We start from the raw sequence: 18,390 nt of genomic DNA on the forward strand, positions 1-18,390 counted from the left end.
GTTGAGCCTGATATAATTTATTAGTAGTTTCATATTCTTTAGTATAGGTTTTGAAAACTCATATATTTATTGCAATTAAGTTTGCAGATTCATCTGATTTTATTAAATTTTTTGGTTATTTGTTTACAAAAAAATGTATACAAAGCTCATTTATTTCAACCCAGCAAACCACCACCACCAAGCAAACCACCACCGCCATTCGATTGTTCGCCGGATCCCCGACCACCACCAGGTCTACCACCTGCACTACCAAGCAGTCCACCGCTGCCATTTGACTGTCCGCCGGGTCTCTGATTAGGTCTATCACCATCACCACCCAGCACACCACCTAAAGTATTTCCAAGATTATCCACTACTCCGCCATTATCTCCATCACCTCCGCCGAGCACGCCGCCAACACCGTCCAGCGCTCCACCAACTACACCCGTTAACGGTGTCAGCAAACCGCCCAAACTCTCACAAGTCGTGGAAGTCAGCGGTGTTAATGAGGCGCCTAACACTGAGAGCTCACAAAAACGGAAATCACTGTCGGCACTTAATTCCGTATTCACTTTTATGAAGGGCACACCTTTGCCGGTCACGCTTTTAAAAAGCGAGGCGCCGCCAGTCTCCTTTTTATTTTCCGTGCTAACTGATTTGGCGAAAGTCACCAACATATCAATCAAGTTTTTACGCACTGTCAGTTCTTCTTCATCGACCAGCTTTGCTTCGGCTATAGGATTGCCGAATAGATCATTTGCATCAAACATATAGCCGAGTTCGTCACCATGCGCCACTATTTCTGTATTGTTATTACCAGCTTGCTCCGAAACGATCGGTAGACCACGCAAGAAATGTATACCCTTCGAATGTGTGCCGTTATATTCGAAGCTATACATAAATGAAGGTGCGATTTGAGACCAGACTTGCGTGGTTAGAACAGCGGGCAGATTGAAGAGTATATCGGTGGTGGTTTCAACAACCTAAACGAGATCAAGTTCAAGTAATTTGTATTTATAAAAAAATATAGAAATACCTTCGACAAAACTTGGCCCACATTTAATGTCTCCGGTACTTTGAGCAGATCGTTAAGCGTAGGTGTCAAAGCCGATGTTAGACCGGGCAAGACGGGTTTTAAGATTTCTCCTGTGACTTTATCGACACGCAAAAAGCCTGTTAAATCTTTCAGCACGTCGGTGAGTGAATTAAGAAATTGTTCTACCGAACCGAAGATACGATTGAGCGTGCCGATGCTAACTGCGTTCGCGGTCTCGTGTTTTGTGACGCCCGTTAACAACGGTATGGGTGTAAAGTTACCACTGCGCAGCTGTTCTTCTGGTGCACCCACAATTAAGCTTGGCAAGGCACGCCCGTCGTTTTCGCCCTCGATGTGCGGCGTGAAACCGGCACTGCCAGTGAGACCTTTAACAATGGCGCGGCCGGCGAGACGTTCTGTTTGGACTTGCGAGTCATTTTGTATAATTTCCTCAGCAGGTTTCTGAAAAGAATATTAAAAAGTGTTGTAATTGTTGGAGACTTTACTGGAAGCATATATTTTTTGCTGAATGGTAGCTCACTTTCCTTAACTAATTTTTTAGGATGTAGATCATAGGCTCTGAATTAATTCCCGATAGGTTTGGACGCACATGAATTGATCTGATCTCGATACTAGATCTCGATACTAGTCTACTTTAAACCTTCTTACCTCCCAGTATTAATCCTGATTAGATTTAAAAGTGCAGAGTTTTGACTTAAGAAAATTAACGAGTTTAGATTGTTTCTTTTTATTACTAAATAATTGTTATCAGCTTAGCTCTAAGTAGCTTTTAGAACTGAACTTAATGTACGACCAGTTTTTTTATTCAATTCGTTTAATACCAAAGTCGATAAGAAGCTGTCAAAACCCTATATTTTACGCTCTAATTGCCAAAACTCGTTGCGAATCCACTTTTTTCTACACACAGCTGCTTTCGGGCACATTTGCTCACAATTAATATGACATATACATATACATAAAATTAATATATAAATTGTATACGTACCTCTCTCAAGCACTGCACAATCGCCAACTCATTCGTTGTCGGACAACCATTAATGTTCGCCACCTCCTCCACACTCTGTACGGGCTCCTTGTCGGTCGCATATTGCGACAATGCCGTACCGGACATCGCCACCACACCCGATATATCACTCGCGCTACGTGCCGAGCGTGACATCGACAAATACATTGCACTCGCTGCGCCCGAACCATGACCAATTGCCTTGACTTGTTTTGGATCGCCGCCAAAATGATGTATATAGTCGTTAACCCAACGCAACGCCGCAGCCATATCGAAGATCGCCAAATTGCCATCGAACTCCTTGGTGCCATCACCCATAATACCCAACGAACCAAGCCGGTATTGTGGCGTTACGACTATTATACCTTGCTGCGCCATAGGTGTCGCATCATATTGCGCTGCGGAACCATAACGAAACCCACCTGGATGTATCCAAACGTAGACTGGCAGACCGGTGCTTTCATCCGGCATACGTGGCGTAAACACGTTCAGTAGTAAACAATTTTCATTACCCACTACGCGTCTCGGATCATATGGATCCGGTTGTACGCAGGGCGCGCCATATTGTGTCGCATTAATATCACCAGCCATACGCTTGTAGACTGGACGCGCATAACGCAATAGACCAATTGGCGGTTCGGCATAGTGCATGCCGAGGAATGAGTAGATGCCGGTGCGTACATTGCGAAAACCTTCGACGCGTGCATCGCGATTGAAGGTGCGCGTAAATACGACCGGATCGTCAGGTGGTGGCGCTTTCGATTGGCGACCACCCACAATACGTTTTACACGTTTATGCTGCAAACCGTCTTCCGCAGGTGACGCATCACAGAAAATTAACGCGCTTGCCAAAATCACAAAAGCAAAAAGCAGTTTAAGCACTTTGGTGGCAATAAAATTCACTGAATATGCTTGAGCTTGCGTAGCCATAACGATTAATTGTTGTGCGGTTATTGCGAGCGTGATTACTTTGGAGGAGCAATTGTCGTATGTTTTTAAAGCGAATGTCAAACAGTAACTGACGACGCGCCCTGCAAACGAACAAGTGTTTCGCTCCAGCGCTTTGCGTGTGAGTTGCCGGCTCAGCTCAGAATGCTCAGGCACGCAAGCTCCGCACGCGCCCCTCTCTCCGCTTTTTGGATGTATCGTAGCGATAGCGACGTCCAGCTACCCTACCGCTGATGATTGCTGCCGCTGAATGCAGATTAGTTTCAAATACGAATACTAATGCTGTATATCGCGTATATATCCAGCATATATACAATATATTTTCTACTGTTTTATTTTGCTCTGTCATTTCGTTGATATAATTAGCTGGGTTTGCACTCGGTAATTCCATATATTGAATTATCTTCAAGCTTAAACAATGTGAGGAATAAATAAAAAACACAGATTTATCGCGAAGCCTTTGTTGTTGTTATACATAATAATGTGCAGTTTGTTAGAAGTACTGTTATAACTGGAAGCTGCAATTTTTTATTGTTATTAATTGACGCTTCGTTGTTTGGTAACATTGATATGCGTTGAATCCGTCTAGTAACTAAGTTGGCTGCATTTGTATTCTACAGCTTTAGGCTAAATTTCTTCCGCGCGTTCTCCAGATCATGCGTGAAATGTATAATACATACTACTATCATATAAATAAATTATTTGTCATTCATTATTGCATGACCTCGTAGCCGCAGTGTTGTAATTTTAGAGCCCTCAAACGGATCTTTAGATGCTGACTCATATTTAGCTCATTAGTCTGAATCCGGTATATCAATCAAATGTCTGTTAGGAAAAACTTGTCAGCAATGAGAATATAGTACTATAATAACGTCGTTCCCGGAATGCCAGAAAACATTTGAATAGTGAATGATTAACGCTACGGTGTAATTGGTAGTTTGGCTGGAAAAGTAGGCGCCTGAGCACCGGACTTCAGGCAGACGCACTTATACCACCAAATACAGCCTTATGCAGCAACTCAGTGGAATTGCTAAATAACCTGATTTTTCTCCACTCCATCCGCTCAATGTCTCTTGAGTTGAGGCATTGGGTGCTGTGGAATACAATCCGCCTCAGCCGGCTGAAGACTGTGTATTCGCATAGATAATGTTCCAGCGTGTGTTGACTTGTACAATATTACTAAAATCTCTTTTCGCTCTGTCCACGATCAACACTACTCCAACGTAACTTTGTAGTATGCCCTGTGTTGCTGTGTAGCTTAGGAGAATTGTGCTTCCTGCTGCCATCGAGTGGGCCATCTTGTCTGCCTTTTCATTTCTTTCAAATCCTATATGACTAGGATGACGCTGCTGGTCTGAGTCTTTTATTGTAATCTAAAAATCAGCCTTGAAGTAATTTTGAGGAATACTGTGGAGTTGACAGGCCTTGGCTGGATAAACATCAGGGGCCGTTCCCGTTCTTTACATATATCGATTACGCAGTTATAGTCGAGTCTACAACAGCGCGCCAGTCGTTCTTCGTTTTTGCTATTTGGAGCCAATCGGTGATTCCAAGCGAAAAGAGGTCCTTCTGCACCTGGTCTTTCTAACGAAGTAAGAATCTTCCTCTTCCTCTGCTTCCCCCGACGGGTGCTGTGGCGATGTGAGTTTTCATCTATTCGGACGACTTGACCTAGCCAAAGTAGCCGCTGTCTTTTAATCCACTGAACTATGTCAATTCGTCGTATAACTCGGACAGCTCTTTATTCCATTGAATGCGATATTCGTCGTTGCCAAAGCACAAAGGACCATATATCTTCCGCAGAACCTTTCTCTCGAAAAACTCGTAACGTCAACTCACCAGATGTTGTCATTGTCCACGTCACTGCACCTAATAGCAGGACGGCACAAATGAGGAACTTATAGTGTTTGGTTTTTGACTTGGACTTTACTTCTCAATTTTCTACTCAGTCCGAAGTAGCACCTTTTGGTAAGAGTTATTCTGTGTTGGATATCGAGTTGTTGTTGGTGTTAATACTGGTTCCAAGATAGACGAAATTATCTTCGACTTTGAAGTTATGACTGTCAACAGTGACGTGGAAGTCCAGTAGCGAGTGCCACAACAGTTAATTTGATGACAAGAGATATTTCCAGTTCGGAGAAAGCAGTTATAAAGGCGCGGATGTTGAGGACAATAATATCAATATCATCGGTGTACGCCAGCCGCTCTAACTGCTCGATTAAGCTCTGCAGCTTGAATTATTTTCTCCAGCAGTAGAATGAAGAAGTCGCACGATAGGGAGTCGCCTTGTCCGAAACCACCAGCGCATATCTGTAGAAAGGATGGAACCGTGTGTAGAAGTCCACGCAAGTGAGCGCCATTCACTTGGGAGTGCCCAGAAATTATTCATTTATATATGTGTCAAGCAGCTAACGACTTCCGGTCCTAAACCAGGTATCCTCTGGGTAGCAAAAAACCATCTGTTTGAAGGCGAGCTAAAGTGAGAAGGCGAAGCGTCCCCTTCCCACGGTTGTGCGCTGGGTTTGTGAAAACCACAACCAATGAAAAGAAGAAAAGAGCTTCGTTTGAGAGACACTCCTTTTGACGACGACTTCGGCAATCACTTTAGATAATGTTCGAAAAATGTCTTGCTTGTTGTAAGGAACCGGCGCTGAGCCCTGGCCTAAGTAAACTAGAAAATACTAGATCTACTATACTCGACCTAAGTAAACGCCGATTTTTAGTCCTGCAGACAAAAAACTGTTTGCGTAGATTTCTAAGGAGATGTAAGAGCCATTTTCAACCCCTTAACCCCAGCATTACACTTGACCAATGTCCGGTGTTGTGCAAATTAAATTTCCCACAGTATTTTTTTATATTTATTTTTTAATTTAGTGTCTTTTCTCTTTCAAATTTTCGCCATCGACTTATGAGTTCATACAAGTGTAAAAATTATCTGCCAACAATTATTTTTATGAACCACCTACAATAGCCTGAGAATATGATTTTTCCCAACTAAATTAATAATAAATATAAAAAGTAGAGTATTTGTTCGCTATTAGCGGCTACAATCAAAGGCTGGCGAGTACTTTACGAGTAGGTAAATGTTTTGACAATTTCATCTGCAATTTTCTTTTGTGGCTCTGGAACAAGAGGATTAAGTTGTTTGCAATGGCAGCGGTCAGTGAGTACATGCTCACAACACACAACAACATAATAACCATGTAAGCAACACTGTTTGTGTAGAGAAACGGTAGCAAAGGGCAGCGGCAGCGGCTAATAAAAGAAAATTGCCAATTATCCGAATTTGTGGCACAAATTGATGAAAATCCCTGCGAACTATTGAGATGTGAAGACCAAAGTACACGCACACTCACACTCACAAACATATCCTTACGCATACATGGCGATATTTCTGTATTTACTTGTGTGCTTCACGACTACTGTGTGCTGGGAATGGAGCCACAGGACTTCAGCTGCCACACTTGGTGGCTCTATTAAAGCAAAGACTATAATTATTTATGTTTTTTGTTCTTGCTCTGCGTGCCGCTACTGTATTGGCATCTCTCACAGCCACGCAGCCGATCGAAAGGTGTATCGAGTAAATCTGCAGAATCGGCTTTTTCGAAATTATTATGAGATTTACAGATGTTTTGCGTTAAATTTTCGCTTAAGCTTCGTCTTTATTTAGAGATTAGACGTGCTTGCATTGAAACTGTTTTCTACAACTGTAATATTTGCTAATATGCGCTGACAAGCCGCTCTCGGCTTTTGTGTCTTGTGGTCTGCAGTTTGTGGTTTGCTTTGGCGGTTCTCGTTTGTTTGCTTGAACTCAATATGCAAAATACCAATTTGGACTAATTAACGGGATTATAATAAAAAACATATATATTTTCAGTTTATCGCTGATGCTCACGTGTGGCGCACGACTGCGTGTGGCTTGTGAAGTTGTGGGGATTTCTTCGCACAGATAATGTTGAGCGCCGCTCACAAATTAATGAAATTTTCGAAATGGTGGTCAAAGATTGATTAAAATATATGCATGTTCTATGGCTTGGAAAAAGTTTTGGTGCGTACTTAAAGCGAGTTTTTTCCTAATTTGATTTTGTGCGAAGCGGGCTCATAGCAATCTGTTTATGCCTCAGAGATTGTAAAGTTAAAATCCTATAACTGCACAGTTCTGAAGTGATTTACTTCTAGTTAAGAGACCCTGAGACCTGCTGAAGGGTTCGCGGACATTAGTAGTAAGATTTTTTTTTTCAAACAGAGTCAGAGCATTCAGGCATATAGAATTTTTTCCAATTACACATTTATACAAAGATATATACCACTAAGGCGTAGTCAGTCCAAAGAACTGGCATTAACACAACAACAACGTCAGTCTCGAAATTTAACGCAGAATAACTCTTGCCAGCAGGTGCTCCTTCGGACTGAGTAGGTAATTGAGAAGTAAAGTCCTCTATCGACGAACAAAGACCAAACTCTACAAGTCACTCATTATTCCCGTCTTTCTATATGGTGCAGAGGCATGGACGAGAACAGCATCTGATGAGCCGGCGTTACGAGATTTCGAGTGCAAGGTTCTGCGGAAAATTTATGGTCCTTTTGGCATTGGCAACGGCAAATACCGCAGTCGGTGGAAGGAAGTGCGATGAGCTTTACGAGTTATTCGACGACAATGACATAGTTCAGGGAATTAAGAGACAACGGATACATTAGCTAGGTCATGTCGTCCGAATGGATGAAAACACTCCAGCTCTGAAAGTAATCGAGACGGTACCCGCCGGGGGGAGAAGGACTTGGAATCTTCAATCGGCGCCAAACAGGGACAAGGAAGAACGACTGACGCGCTGTTGTATACTTGGCTATAACCGCCTAAACGATGTCTACGCCACTAAAGTAGAAGCAGGTTTACGAAGACAGTTTTCTATGATAAAATTTTACTTTACTCTAGTAATATCAGACGGATCAAAAATTGGAAGTCAGACAACCTTTCAACCATACTGAATACTGCAGTATCTTCCAAACGAGGTTTTTGAGGAAAGTGGTTTACATAGCTAACAATCAGGAAACAACATAAAAAGGATAAATATATACGTAGATATCCAAGCAGTATTTAAAGCAATAATCTCACATCGCATTATGTCAGAAAATGTCCTAAGAAGCAGGGATGTTCTCGATGAAAATTAGATATCAAGTCGCTCTAAAGGTTCGCGTTGACGTCCTGATTGACGAATACTCAGCTCCATCCGACGTTACTAAGGACCTGTATTTCTATGCAGCAAGACAGCCGTCTGTGTAATCTACTCCTTTTTTACTTGTTAGAACCGTCGCTAAAACACAAGGTAAAACTCAGATTTCAAGATTTTTTTCGATAGTCATCTATGTGATATAGATATTTATGACCGATGAGAAACCCAAATTAGTGATAAGAAAGTCCGAACATTTTTCTATCGATTCATTGCGTAGACTTTGAACTTTCCTCATAACTTTTTCAAAACAAAATATCAAAATTCAAAATATCATTACTCAGCTTTCTGGCATTGCTATCCTCTGTCCCTCTACCAGCTATTTGCTTTACGTTTGAACCGATACGCCAAAATCAAAGTCCACTTAAACCAATAAAACAATTTGTCGTTTGTCACCGAGCACACCGCCTAAATTAACCTTAAAATTGGAGATTTACACCTACGCTGGAACGGTGCAAACACACAGTTGTATACAGCATTGGTAAAGCAGAGGAAAAATTAGTTTGCCATAGGGCGGATCAACGGCAATAAGATGAAAATTAAACATTAATACGACGAAGGACCATGCGGCCACTGACTGACCAATGGAAGGGCCAAGCAGTTTACATAATCTGTGGTAAGCAACGGCGATTACAACACATTGTCTTCCAGTTCAAAGAGATGTTTCTAGGAAACACTGGCTCTAGCACAATGCGCACATAAGAGTGTTACAAGCACACGAGCGCAGCCGAATGGAATATTTAGAGGAAGAACCATTGAGCCACCGCTGGTCACTGCATATGTGGCTATTGTGTGCGCGTATGTGTGAGTGCGAGGGAGTTTAATACACATTGTGCGGGGCAAATAGTAACAATCGGAGCAGAGTGAAAGCAAACAGCTGTGAAGAAGCTGAGAACGCAATGTGCGGCGAGTGGCTACTTCACTCGTCCTACACTCGTTTATTGAATATTTATTATTTCTGTTAGAAAATAAACACTACATGTGTTTTCTTTGTAGATTCGTGTATTTATAAATATGTATGTGTGTGTGGATATGCGCGTGTATGGAAGTACAAAGCACAGATATTGTTAATATCCGATTTGCCAATGAAACAATTGATTTGTAGTATTTGTCCAATAATACAGTTGATGTAATGCGGTAATCGCTGGGCTAATACAAGCGCACACACACATACATATACACATGAGTATGTTTGAATGCATTGGCAGACCCATTTATGAATGGAAAGCAGTGCAGTGTTTTGTATTTGTAAAAGTGGACGGTCATTCATAAGGAAAGGACCCATGAATTGTTGTAGTGCAATGTTGGGCAAATAGCAATTACATATGTACGTACATACTTATATGTATGTACAACTATAGCATTTGAATATATATTTTTATACCCTGAACCCAGAAGAAAACATTGGATATCCTATTAAGTTTATATATATGTAAATCATCAGCTTGTCAGCCGAGTCGGTTTTAGCCATTCCCGTCCGCTTTCTACATGTACGCAAAGTCCCTCAGTTTCTAAGATATCGATCTGAAATCTTTCACAGGTCCTTTTCTCCTCAAGGAGCAGCTCATATGTTAGAATCGTCGATATCAAACATCTATAGCATATAGCTACCATACAAACTGACCGATCCAAATCAAGTTCTTGTATGAAAAACTGTTTTATTTGACGAGATATCTTCATAAAATTTGCCACAGATTGCTGTCTGCGTCAACGTTACAATCTCCGTACATATTGCTCAAATCCCACCACTATAGCATATAGCTGCCCCACAAACTGACCGATAAAAATTAAGTTTTTGTATGGAAAACTTTTTTATTTGACGAGATATCTTCATAAAATTCGACATACATGACTACCCAAATCAGCGCTACAATCTTTGATGATATTGTTCCAATTGGACCACTATAGCATATAGCTGCCCCACACACTGACCGATAAAAATTAAGTTTTTGTAAGGAAAACTTTTTTATTTGACGAGATATCTTCATAAAATTCGACATACATGACTACCCAAATCAGCGCTACCATCCTCGAATATATTGTGCCGATCAGACCGTTATAGCATAAAGCTGCCATACAAACTGACCAATTAAACTCAAGTGCCTGTATGGAAAACTTTTTTATTTGAGAAGATATCTACGCGAAATTCGACACGGATTCCTGTCTGAGTCAACGTTACAATCTTCATAATTTTTTTTCAAATCCCACCACTATAGCATATAGCTGCCATACAAACTGACCGATCAAAATCTAGTTAAAATCTTTTTATGCCGTTTTATGTTATAAGAAATGCACCTATCTAGGGTATAATAGTTTCCGTGCAGCCGCAGCTAACGTTTTTTGCTATTGAATTGTCCAACTGTCCATATACTTGTCCATATGAATTATCCAACCGTCCAGCCATTCATATACTTGTCCATACATATAGTACATACAAACAAACATAACAGCCACTACATTTATTTGTGCGTTTTGTTTATCTATTTTATTGTGCGTACAGGTTTATGAAAATATTTTGCTAACCTCCTTTCGCTTGTAAAGTTCAAAAGGTTTAAGGTATTACCAGCTTAAGGGATGTTCGACAAGTTAGATATTTATGCTTTTTCTATTATTTTGTTAGTTTTTGAAAATTTGCCGCCAAACGCACGCACCTCAACACATACGACATGCATACACTCCCATACATTTACAACATTTCTAGCACATAAGCGGCACTCTTAAGCGGCTAATGCTGGTCTCGCTCCACACAATCGGATTTGTGCGCTGCTGCGTCTGTTGTTGTCATCGCTATTGCACCTACACACATGTACATACATACACACATACACACATACAAAGGCAAACACCAATTTTCGCAGCGTCTTCAAAACACTACTCTTTCTTCTAGCCTCCATTCAGCCGCTCGCATTGTCCAAGTGCACCATTATTCGTCCGACTGCACCAAATTTTCGCATTCACTTTCGCATTTTAGCTGTGATTTCTGCGCGCAATTAGTCGTATGTTTGCTTTTGTTGCAGTGACAGCCGCATTCCGTTGCATTCGGTGCGATTTGTGCGCTTGCAGATCCTTTCTAGCCGTAAATCTGCGCATTCGTGCATGCAACTATTCAATTCCTCACTAAACACACATATATATACAACATACACACAAACACTCGCAATCTACCCATACATACATATGTTTGGCTGTGTTGGTACGTTTTTATTGTCCTGAACTATTTAGTGCATTTAAATAGATTAACCGCCTTGCAATTTACTTTTACCTTATCTGATCGCCAAAAAAGTTTGCACTCGCATACACACGCACACATATATACACGCTCCCATTATACCTCACATCTGTAGGTTCCTTATTCCTTTCTTTTCTTTTATTTCGTTTGCTTTTGTCGCTGCCACGCATACCATCCGTTCAGTTCTCTTTCCGTTTTATTGTCATCGCTTTGTTCGTCCTGCATAATTCCTTAATCTTTAGTTAATTAGTTCATTAAGAGGTTAACTCTCTCTAACACCCACTAATTAGTAGAGCTCTTTATTGTTCTTCGTGCGGTGATTGCAATTAATTTTCATTTTACTCAGCTCATACCGAAGCATTAGTGGGATTTCGTTTTGCAAATCGCTTAAGGTGTGTATTTGCATACTACTTTTTTTTGAAATCTAAGCAAAATAGTAGTTCCTTTTGGTATATTTTGTAATATAGACTTTTTACATTTGAGTAGTTTTCTTCTCCTCTTCATTTAAATATCATTCTGATTGCTTTTTAAGTACCTAATTATAACAGCAAGCTGAACGTAGCACACCGATTTCATCCGGCTCTCAATAACCGTTTCGCTTGCTTGTGGAATAAGGCTCTTTTTCTTTTACGGCGAGTGTTGATTTTCTACTTTCAATCAAAAAAATCGGAGGCTGAAGACTTTTTTTGGGAAAAGTGTGGTTTTTCTTCTTTCAGTCACAGAAATCGAGCCTGCAGCACATCGAGAACTCCAGAAAGTTTACGGAGCTGCTGCCCGTAACAACCTGTTGTAATTGTGTCTGCGTGAAGCAAGGCCAAAAAACTTCCCAGACGGTTAATTGGAGACGTTGCTCGGTGAGGATCCGTCAAATGAAAGTAGAGTTTGCTCAGTATTGGGAGTCACGCGCCAAGCCATTTCAAAGTGGCTACATGTGCTGTGAATGATAAAAAAAAAACAAAAAAGTGTTTCTGTTGCAATACAACAACCGTCCTTACGTTGCCAAATCCGTTAAAACTTATCTGAAAATGGGAAGCCTTACCCCATCCGCTATATTCCGCAGATATTGTACTGTCCGATTATTATTTGTCGATGGCACATGGTCTGACTCAGAAACAAGGCGTGATTCTTGGATAGCATCACAAGATAAACAGCTTTAGCATAATGGTATTCGCGCTTTGCCAGAAAGATGGGAAAAAGTTACGACTAGCGAGGGGAAATACTTCAAATAATTCATTTGTAACAATTTCCTTACAATAAAATTGAATTTTCATTAAAAAAAAAACATCGAGAATTTAGTTGCGAACATAATATTTGCACATTTATTGAGCTAAAAGTCGTTTCGGAACAGTTTATTTCATTTATTGGGTCCAGAAGTCAGTTCTATACCGTATACGACTCATCAAAGCGATGTTTTAGTGCTCAAAAATGCAGTTGCTTCAATCGATTTGTGAAAGCTCGCATCGTGGTGAAGAGTGACCCGTCTTCGGCGGTTTGTCTTTCTGATTTTTTTGAAAGTTCTAGAATCCAGTTTTTCCACAACAACAGGCAACTACTTATTTACTTGAACTAAAATTCGAAAAATGTTGTTGAATTTAGCTCATCTTGAAACACTGCTGTTTACTTTCGGACTTATACGCGTATATCCGCGATTCATCACCTGCCACGATGCCATGGACATGCTTCGAAGCACCGCTATAATATTCTAATGTATAATATTTTACATTTCTCTCTTGAATTGAATGTACGCTGGTCCCACTTATGCCTACAGTTGTCCCAAAGTCACTATAAAACACATGATGGTCTTGCAATATCAGTTTGCGCAAGCATCAATAGATTCCGAAACAACAATTGATTTTGGGCGACTTTAACGAAGTTCGTCTTAAAGTGGTCTACGATCCCGATTGAATTTACCATATCATCGATAAAAACTGGTCCTTGACGAATCTCCATCGCCAAAATCGAATTAATTTCATCTATGCACTCTTGATCAGTAAATCCATGTCGAATGGCGCGAAAATATGAATATTTTATGTTACTGTAAACACAACAAATAGCGCTCGTATGTCAAAATGTTCCAAGTATGCATAATATCAAAAATGTCAAAATTTACGATAAATTTGTCAGTTGTCGGAGCGCAGTACTAGGGTTGCCAAATCTCAAAATATAAAAGGCAGCATACGTATGATCAACTGAACGTTTTTCATAAAATATCTAGCCCCACCGATACTCTTTTTTACTCTTTATAGTGGGGTATTTTTCACATAATATCCTTCACACGTACATTTCTCATAACTAATTGTGTATAAAAACATCTAATCGTATGGCTGATTTATGATTTATTGATGCGATGTAAACAATATGTTCGGACATTGTAGTGCTGACTTCAACAATAGTCGATGCTAAATTTCTTGAAGATAGCTTTCCATGCAAATTCTTGCTTTTGCTCAATCAGTTTGTTTGACAGTATGGTATACTCTATAGTAGTCCGATATCGACGGTTTCGAGAAATGAGCCGTTCTTCGGGGAAAAATAAGCTAACAAACTAGTACCTGTATATACAGACAGGCGGACTGACTGAAGATGCTTATAGATCAGAACCGTTGATATCGGACTAAGCAAACTGACCTTATCAAACTCAAGATAAGCATCTTTTTGTGCCTTTCTAAGCTATAAACAATGCACTTGTGGAGGGTATTATATAGGGGTTTCCAATAGGGCACTAAAAAGGAGACCGAAGCAAACGACATCACATTTTTTCCCACCCTTTTGACATTTCTCTTCAGTAAAGTTTGGCATTTCATCATAGAAAGATATACGCTCCAACAACGAGTCGAAATATTTTAAATTTGCTACCGAAATTCGGAGTCAGTGGCCTCAACTTTAAGAGCGGGTTCTTCAATAAGAGCGCTACAAATATTTTAGTTAAATAAAACCAAAACGGTTTGGGATATCAATGAAATTCTTTATTACTGTGAAAGTACATTCGTGCGTACTTCATGAGTCAACATTACATCCCGAAAAAATTACGGTTTGGTGCGGCGGCATCATTGGGCCGTACTTCTTCCGTGATGATTAAGATCGGCACGTTACTGTTAATGGGAATCGCTACCGTTCAATGATAACCGAATATTTTTGGCCCGAATTGAATGATATGAACTTGGACAATATGTGGTTTCAACAGGACGGCGCCACAAGCCAAACAGCGAATGTCACAATCGATTTATTGAAAACCAAGTTTGGTGAACGTGTTATTTCACGAAATGGCCCAGTCAATTGGCCACCTCGATCGTGCGATTTGATGCCGTTAGACTTTTCACTGTGGGGCAACGCAAGTCTATGGCCTATGCCAACCAGCCAGCGACGATTGATGAACTTCGTGCGAATATCGAACGTGAAATTGCAGCAGTATCGACCGATTTATGCTTGAAAACCGCCGAAAGTTGGGTTCAGCCAAAAACTCGTTAGATCCATAGCAACTGAAATTAATTTTTTTCTTGTTTATTCACCAAATAGCGTCGGTTTTCTGCAATTCAGCGTGGATCGATGCTATAATTCGGTATATTAAAACCCTGTGCCCCTTTGCCCTCGTACTCAGCAACAATATATGGTCGCTGGGATTCCGCTAAACGAAGATTATTATTATACTTATATACATATTTACTTTTATCCAACCGTCTTATTCCATGCATATACAAATGTATATGTATATATGTACATATATACCATTTACATTGGCATGCCATTTTTAATGGCTGGCAAAAAGTCATGTCAATTTGCATAAAAAGTGAACTGTTCATTTTTCATTTTCATAGTTGTTAAAAAGTGGCAAAAAAGCATTCAAGAGCGCCAGTGCATTTGCATACATGCATATATATGCATTTGTTAATACTTATGTATATATGTATGTACATTTGTATGCATGTGTGTGTAGAGATCTACTCATCTACGAAATAGTCATGTCATTAAAGCATTAAAACGATACGTATATTGTTGTTGTTGCTGCAAAGTGTTGCTGCTAATATCATTGTTGCTGCTAATGTTGTTGCTGTTGCTGTTGTTGTGTATAAACCGAGCAAACAGTGACTGGCATTTGGTTGTTTGCAACATTTGATGTCCAGTTCGTTGCCATTTGCGCGTCATTTTGTTGTAGGCAAAAGCACAAAAGGATTACACAAACGAGTTATGCGCACACATACATACATATGTATATGTGTGTGTATGTAATTGCTAAATACTATAGGTCAACATATGTGCGTATGTCTGTTGTTCTGTGTACTCAAACGCAAATTAGAACCACTGATGAATGCATACACAATTGTAAATTCAAACGCATACAAATGTCTACACGAGCATATATATACATATAAGTACGTATCTGACTATATACTTTCCAGTGGTATATTTATAAATGTACATATTTATATGAGTGCATGCATATAAGTGCCGCACAAAAGCTTTGTGTATATTACTGCTTACTAAAGCAAATACACACGGAAGCTTACTAGCACCGAACCTATTCATAGAAAAGGACATACCCTATTAGCAAATATGCTGCTCTTTCATACATACATATGTATATGCATATTTACATGAAAACCTACTTATATTTGTATACATATGTATGTACATATGTACATATATATGTTCCATATAAAAAGCGTTTGAACTTCATGCAGTCATTTAAAGTGCGCTTCATTCACAGGAGTTCATAATTATTTCAACGCTAATCCAAATGTATGGAAGAAAGCAGGGAACCTTACTTTTCCTATAATACCGAAAATATAATCCAATACGATATACTACTATGAGCAAAAAATAGTAAGACTTTGTTCATAATTTTAAAATTCCTTATTTATTCTTCAAAATCTATGTCGTCCACCTCAAAGTAATCTCCCTTTATCCTCAATACACTTGTGCTCACGTTTTTTCCAAATCCTCGAAACACTTGTTAAAGCCAAGTTGTGGAATAGCCTTCATTGCGCGTAGCGATTCACGTTTAATGTCTTTAATTGACTCAAAACAGTTTCCCCGGAGTGGCCGTTTGAGTTTGCGTAATAGCCAGAAGTCATACGAAGCTAAAACAGGCGAATAACTCACGAAGAATCAATGCAGTATGCTACGGTGCATTCTCATGGTGCAACCAAGAGTTGATGGCCCATAATTCCGCCCTCTTTTTACAAATAGCTTCGCGCAAACGAAACGTATCCAGAAATTTCCACTTCATTTCCACTTCAAGTTGAAAATATTTAGAGTGCCAGTGGGACAGTGTCCAGTTAGGAACGCTCGACGACAGGGGTACCCTACTGGTTCCTATCTTCATAAAATTTTGAAAATAGTGCCTTTTTTGCAAACTCATCGGCTTTACAAGTTCCGCTGATTCTGCTGTGGTCAGGCATTCAGATAAGTGCAATATAGAAGTAGTTTGATGGAACCATTAGACGATCAATCGACCGAATATCGTGGCAAAGGTGAGCCGAAGCCGAAAAAACCACGTCAAAGCAGCTCAAAAATCAAGGTTATGTTGACAGTTTTCTTCGTTATCGAGTTGTTGTGGCCTCCGAATTTCTACCGACCGGCAAGACAAGATTCTTCCAACTTTCGTCACAGTAAGATTGAATCTTTTGGAACCTTCTCAATAAATTTCTGGCAGGCTCTGGGCGTTTTGTCGATATGCGATTTTTTTATCCATACCTAGGGGTTAGGGACATAACCACGGAATGGTGTCTCTAGCTGTCCAAGTGGGATTATTCGTGGCTCATCGTAACCATATTTTGATCCAGAGAACATCCAAGCGAATTGAAGCTCAATACATTCTGTTCCCGGATTTTTATCCGACCAAGGACTGTTAACTCGGCACCATGCCTCGAAATTACTTAAAGACATATTCTGCCGCTTTAACAACAACAACGAATTCAATCCATTCATTCTTGAATAATTTTGGTGATTTTTTTTTGATTACTTTCAATGTTTGAGAACCTTTACGGAATTTGGCAAACTACTGAATTTAGGAATTTTTAATGATTGCTTCGACTTCAGAGTCTTGGTAACTTTGATCGAAACACTTTTTGGTGTCAGAATTACTTTTTCATTAGAAAAATAAGAGATACATATCTGAGGAAGAAAATTGATCTACTAGCGTTTGGGGTTAAGAAAGGATTTACTATTATAATAATATAATAAAGTTGTCTTACATATTTGTTTTTAAGTTCGTAGATAATTTTTAAATCTAAAACAAATCGTTTGGCAGTCACGTTTCGGAATATTTACATATATTCGTTTCACGACTTCCAATCATGTCATAGCAGCACCAGTGGTTCTAAAGGTTAGGTCTACATTAAAAGTGACAAGACAAAGTGACAACGCTATGTAATTTTATGTAAATATATGTACATATGTATTCATAAATACATACATATATGTCTTCATACATATTTTTATTTCCAAACTGAAGCTTAGTAATGGCACAATGCCGCTAAATGAACAAATTGCTTAAATAACACATTTGAATAGCAAATCTCAATGTTAATTAAGTTAACGCCACACATGATTGGATGATTTGTTGCAATTAGGGAAGAGAATGCAAATCCTCCCAATGTGAAGGTCAGTAGATCCCAGGTATATAATCTTAATAACATTAAACTGTTTGTTACAATTAGAATTTGCAAACAGTCACAATTTAATATTTTCATTAATGTTAAACAAAATTAAAAAAGTAGAGTGAGAAATAAATTCTGTCTTTTCTTGAAAACCGTCACTAATTTACCTTCCTCCCTTCGTGTACATTGATTTCTGACGTTGAAATGATTTTGTACCCCAAACAGGGTATATTAAGTTTTCTGAGCACAAGCCTCCGACGCATAAAGTATATCAGTAAAAATAAGAAAAATATGATTTCTCATCACTCAAATGGTCTCCACGACTTCTTTTGCAGGAACGAATTCGATTA

At 39.6% G+C, this 18,390-nt stretch overlaps 2 protein-coding genes and 1 long non-coding RNA gene across 3 annotated transcripts in view; 2 read left to right on the top strand and 1 right to left on the bottom strand.

Annotated features, from left to right (window-relative positions):
• Positions 1–18,390, top strand: part of LOC126753868 (uncharacterized) — a 118,263-nt gene that overhangs the window by 44,251 nt on the left and 55,622 nt on the right. The window lies entirely within an intron of this gene.
• The window catches only part of LOC126753834 (fez family zinc finger protein erm), a 68,711-nt gene that overhangs the window by 37,163 nt on the left and 13,158 nt on the right, over positions 1–18,390 (top strand). The gene's annotated exons all lie outside the window — the stretch shown is intronic.
• LOC126753835 (carboxylesterase 1E-like) lies at positions 66–3,216 on the bottom strand. The gene is made up of 3 exons (XM_050465557.1): positions 2,022–3,216; positions 1,016–1,477; positions 66–962 (listed from the first exon to the last, which is right to left on the bottom strand). The coding sequence occupies exons 1-3, from the start codon at positions 2,967–2,969 to the stop codon at positions 156–158; spliced, it is 2,217 nt and encodes a 738-aa protein (XP_050321514.1). The 5' UTR covers positions 2,970–3,216; the 3' UTR covers positions 66–155.

This window comes from Bactrocera neohumeralis, chromosome 3, assembly GCF_024586455.1.
Source record: "Bactrocera neohumeralis isolate Rockhampton chromosome 3, APGP_CSIRO_Bneo_wtdbg2-racon-allhic-juicebox.fasta_v2, whole genome shotgun sequence".
Lineage (NCBI taxonomy): Eukaryota > Metazoa > Arthropoda > Insecta > Diptera > Tephritidae > Bactrocera > Bactrocera neohumeralis.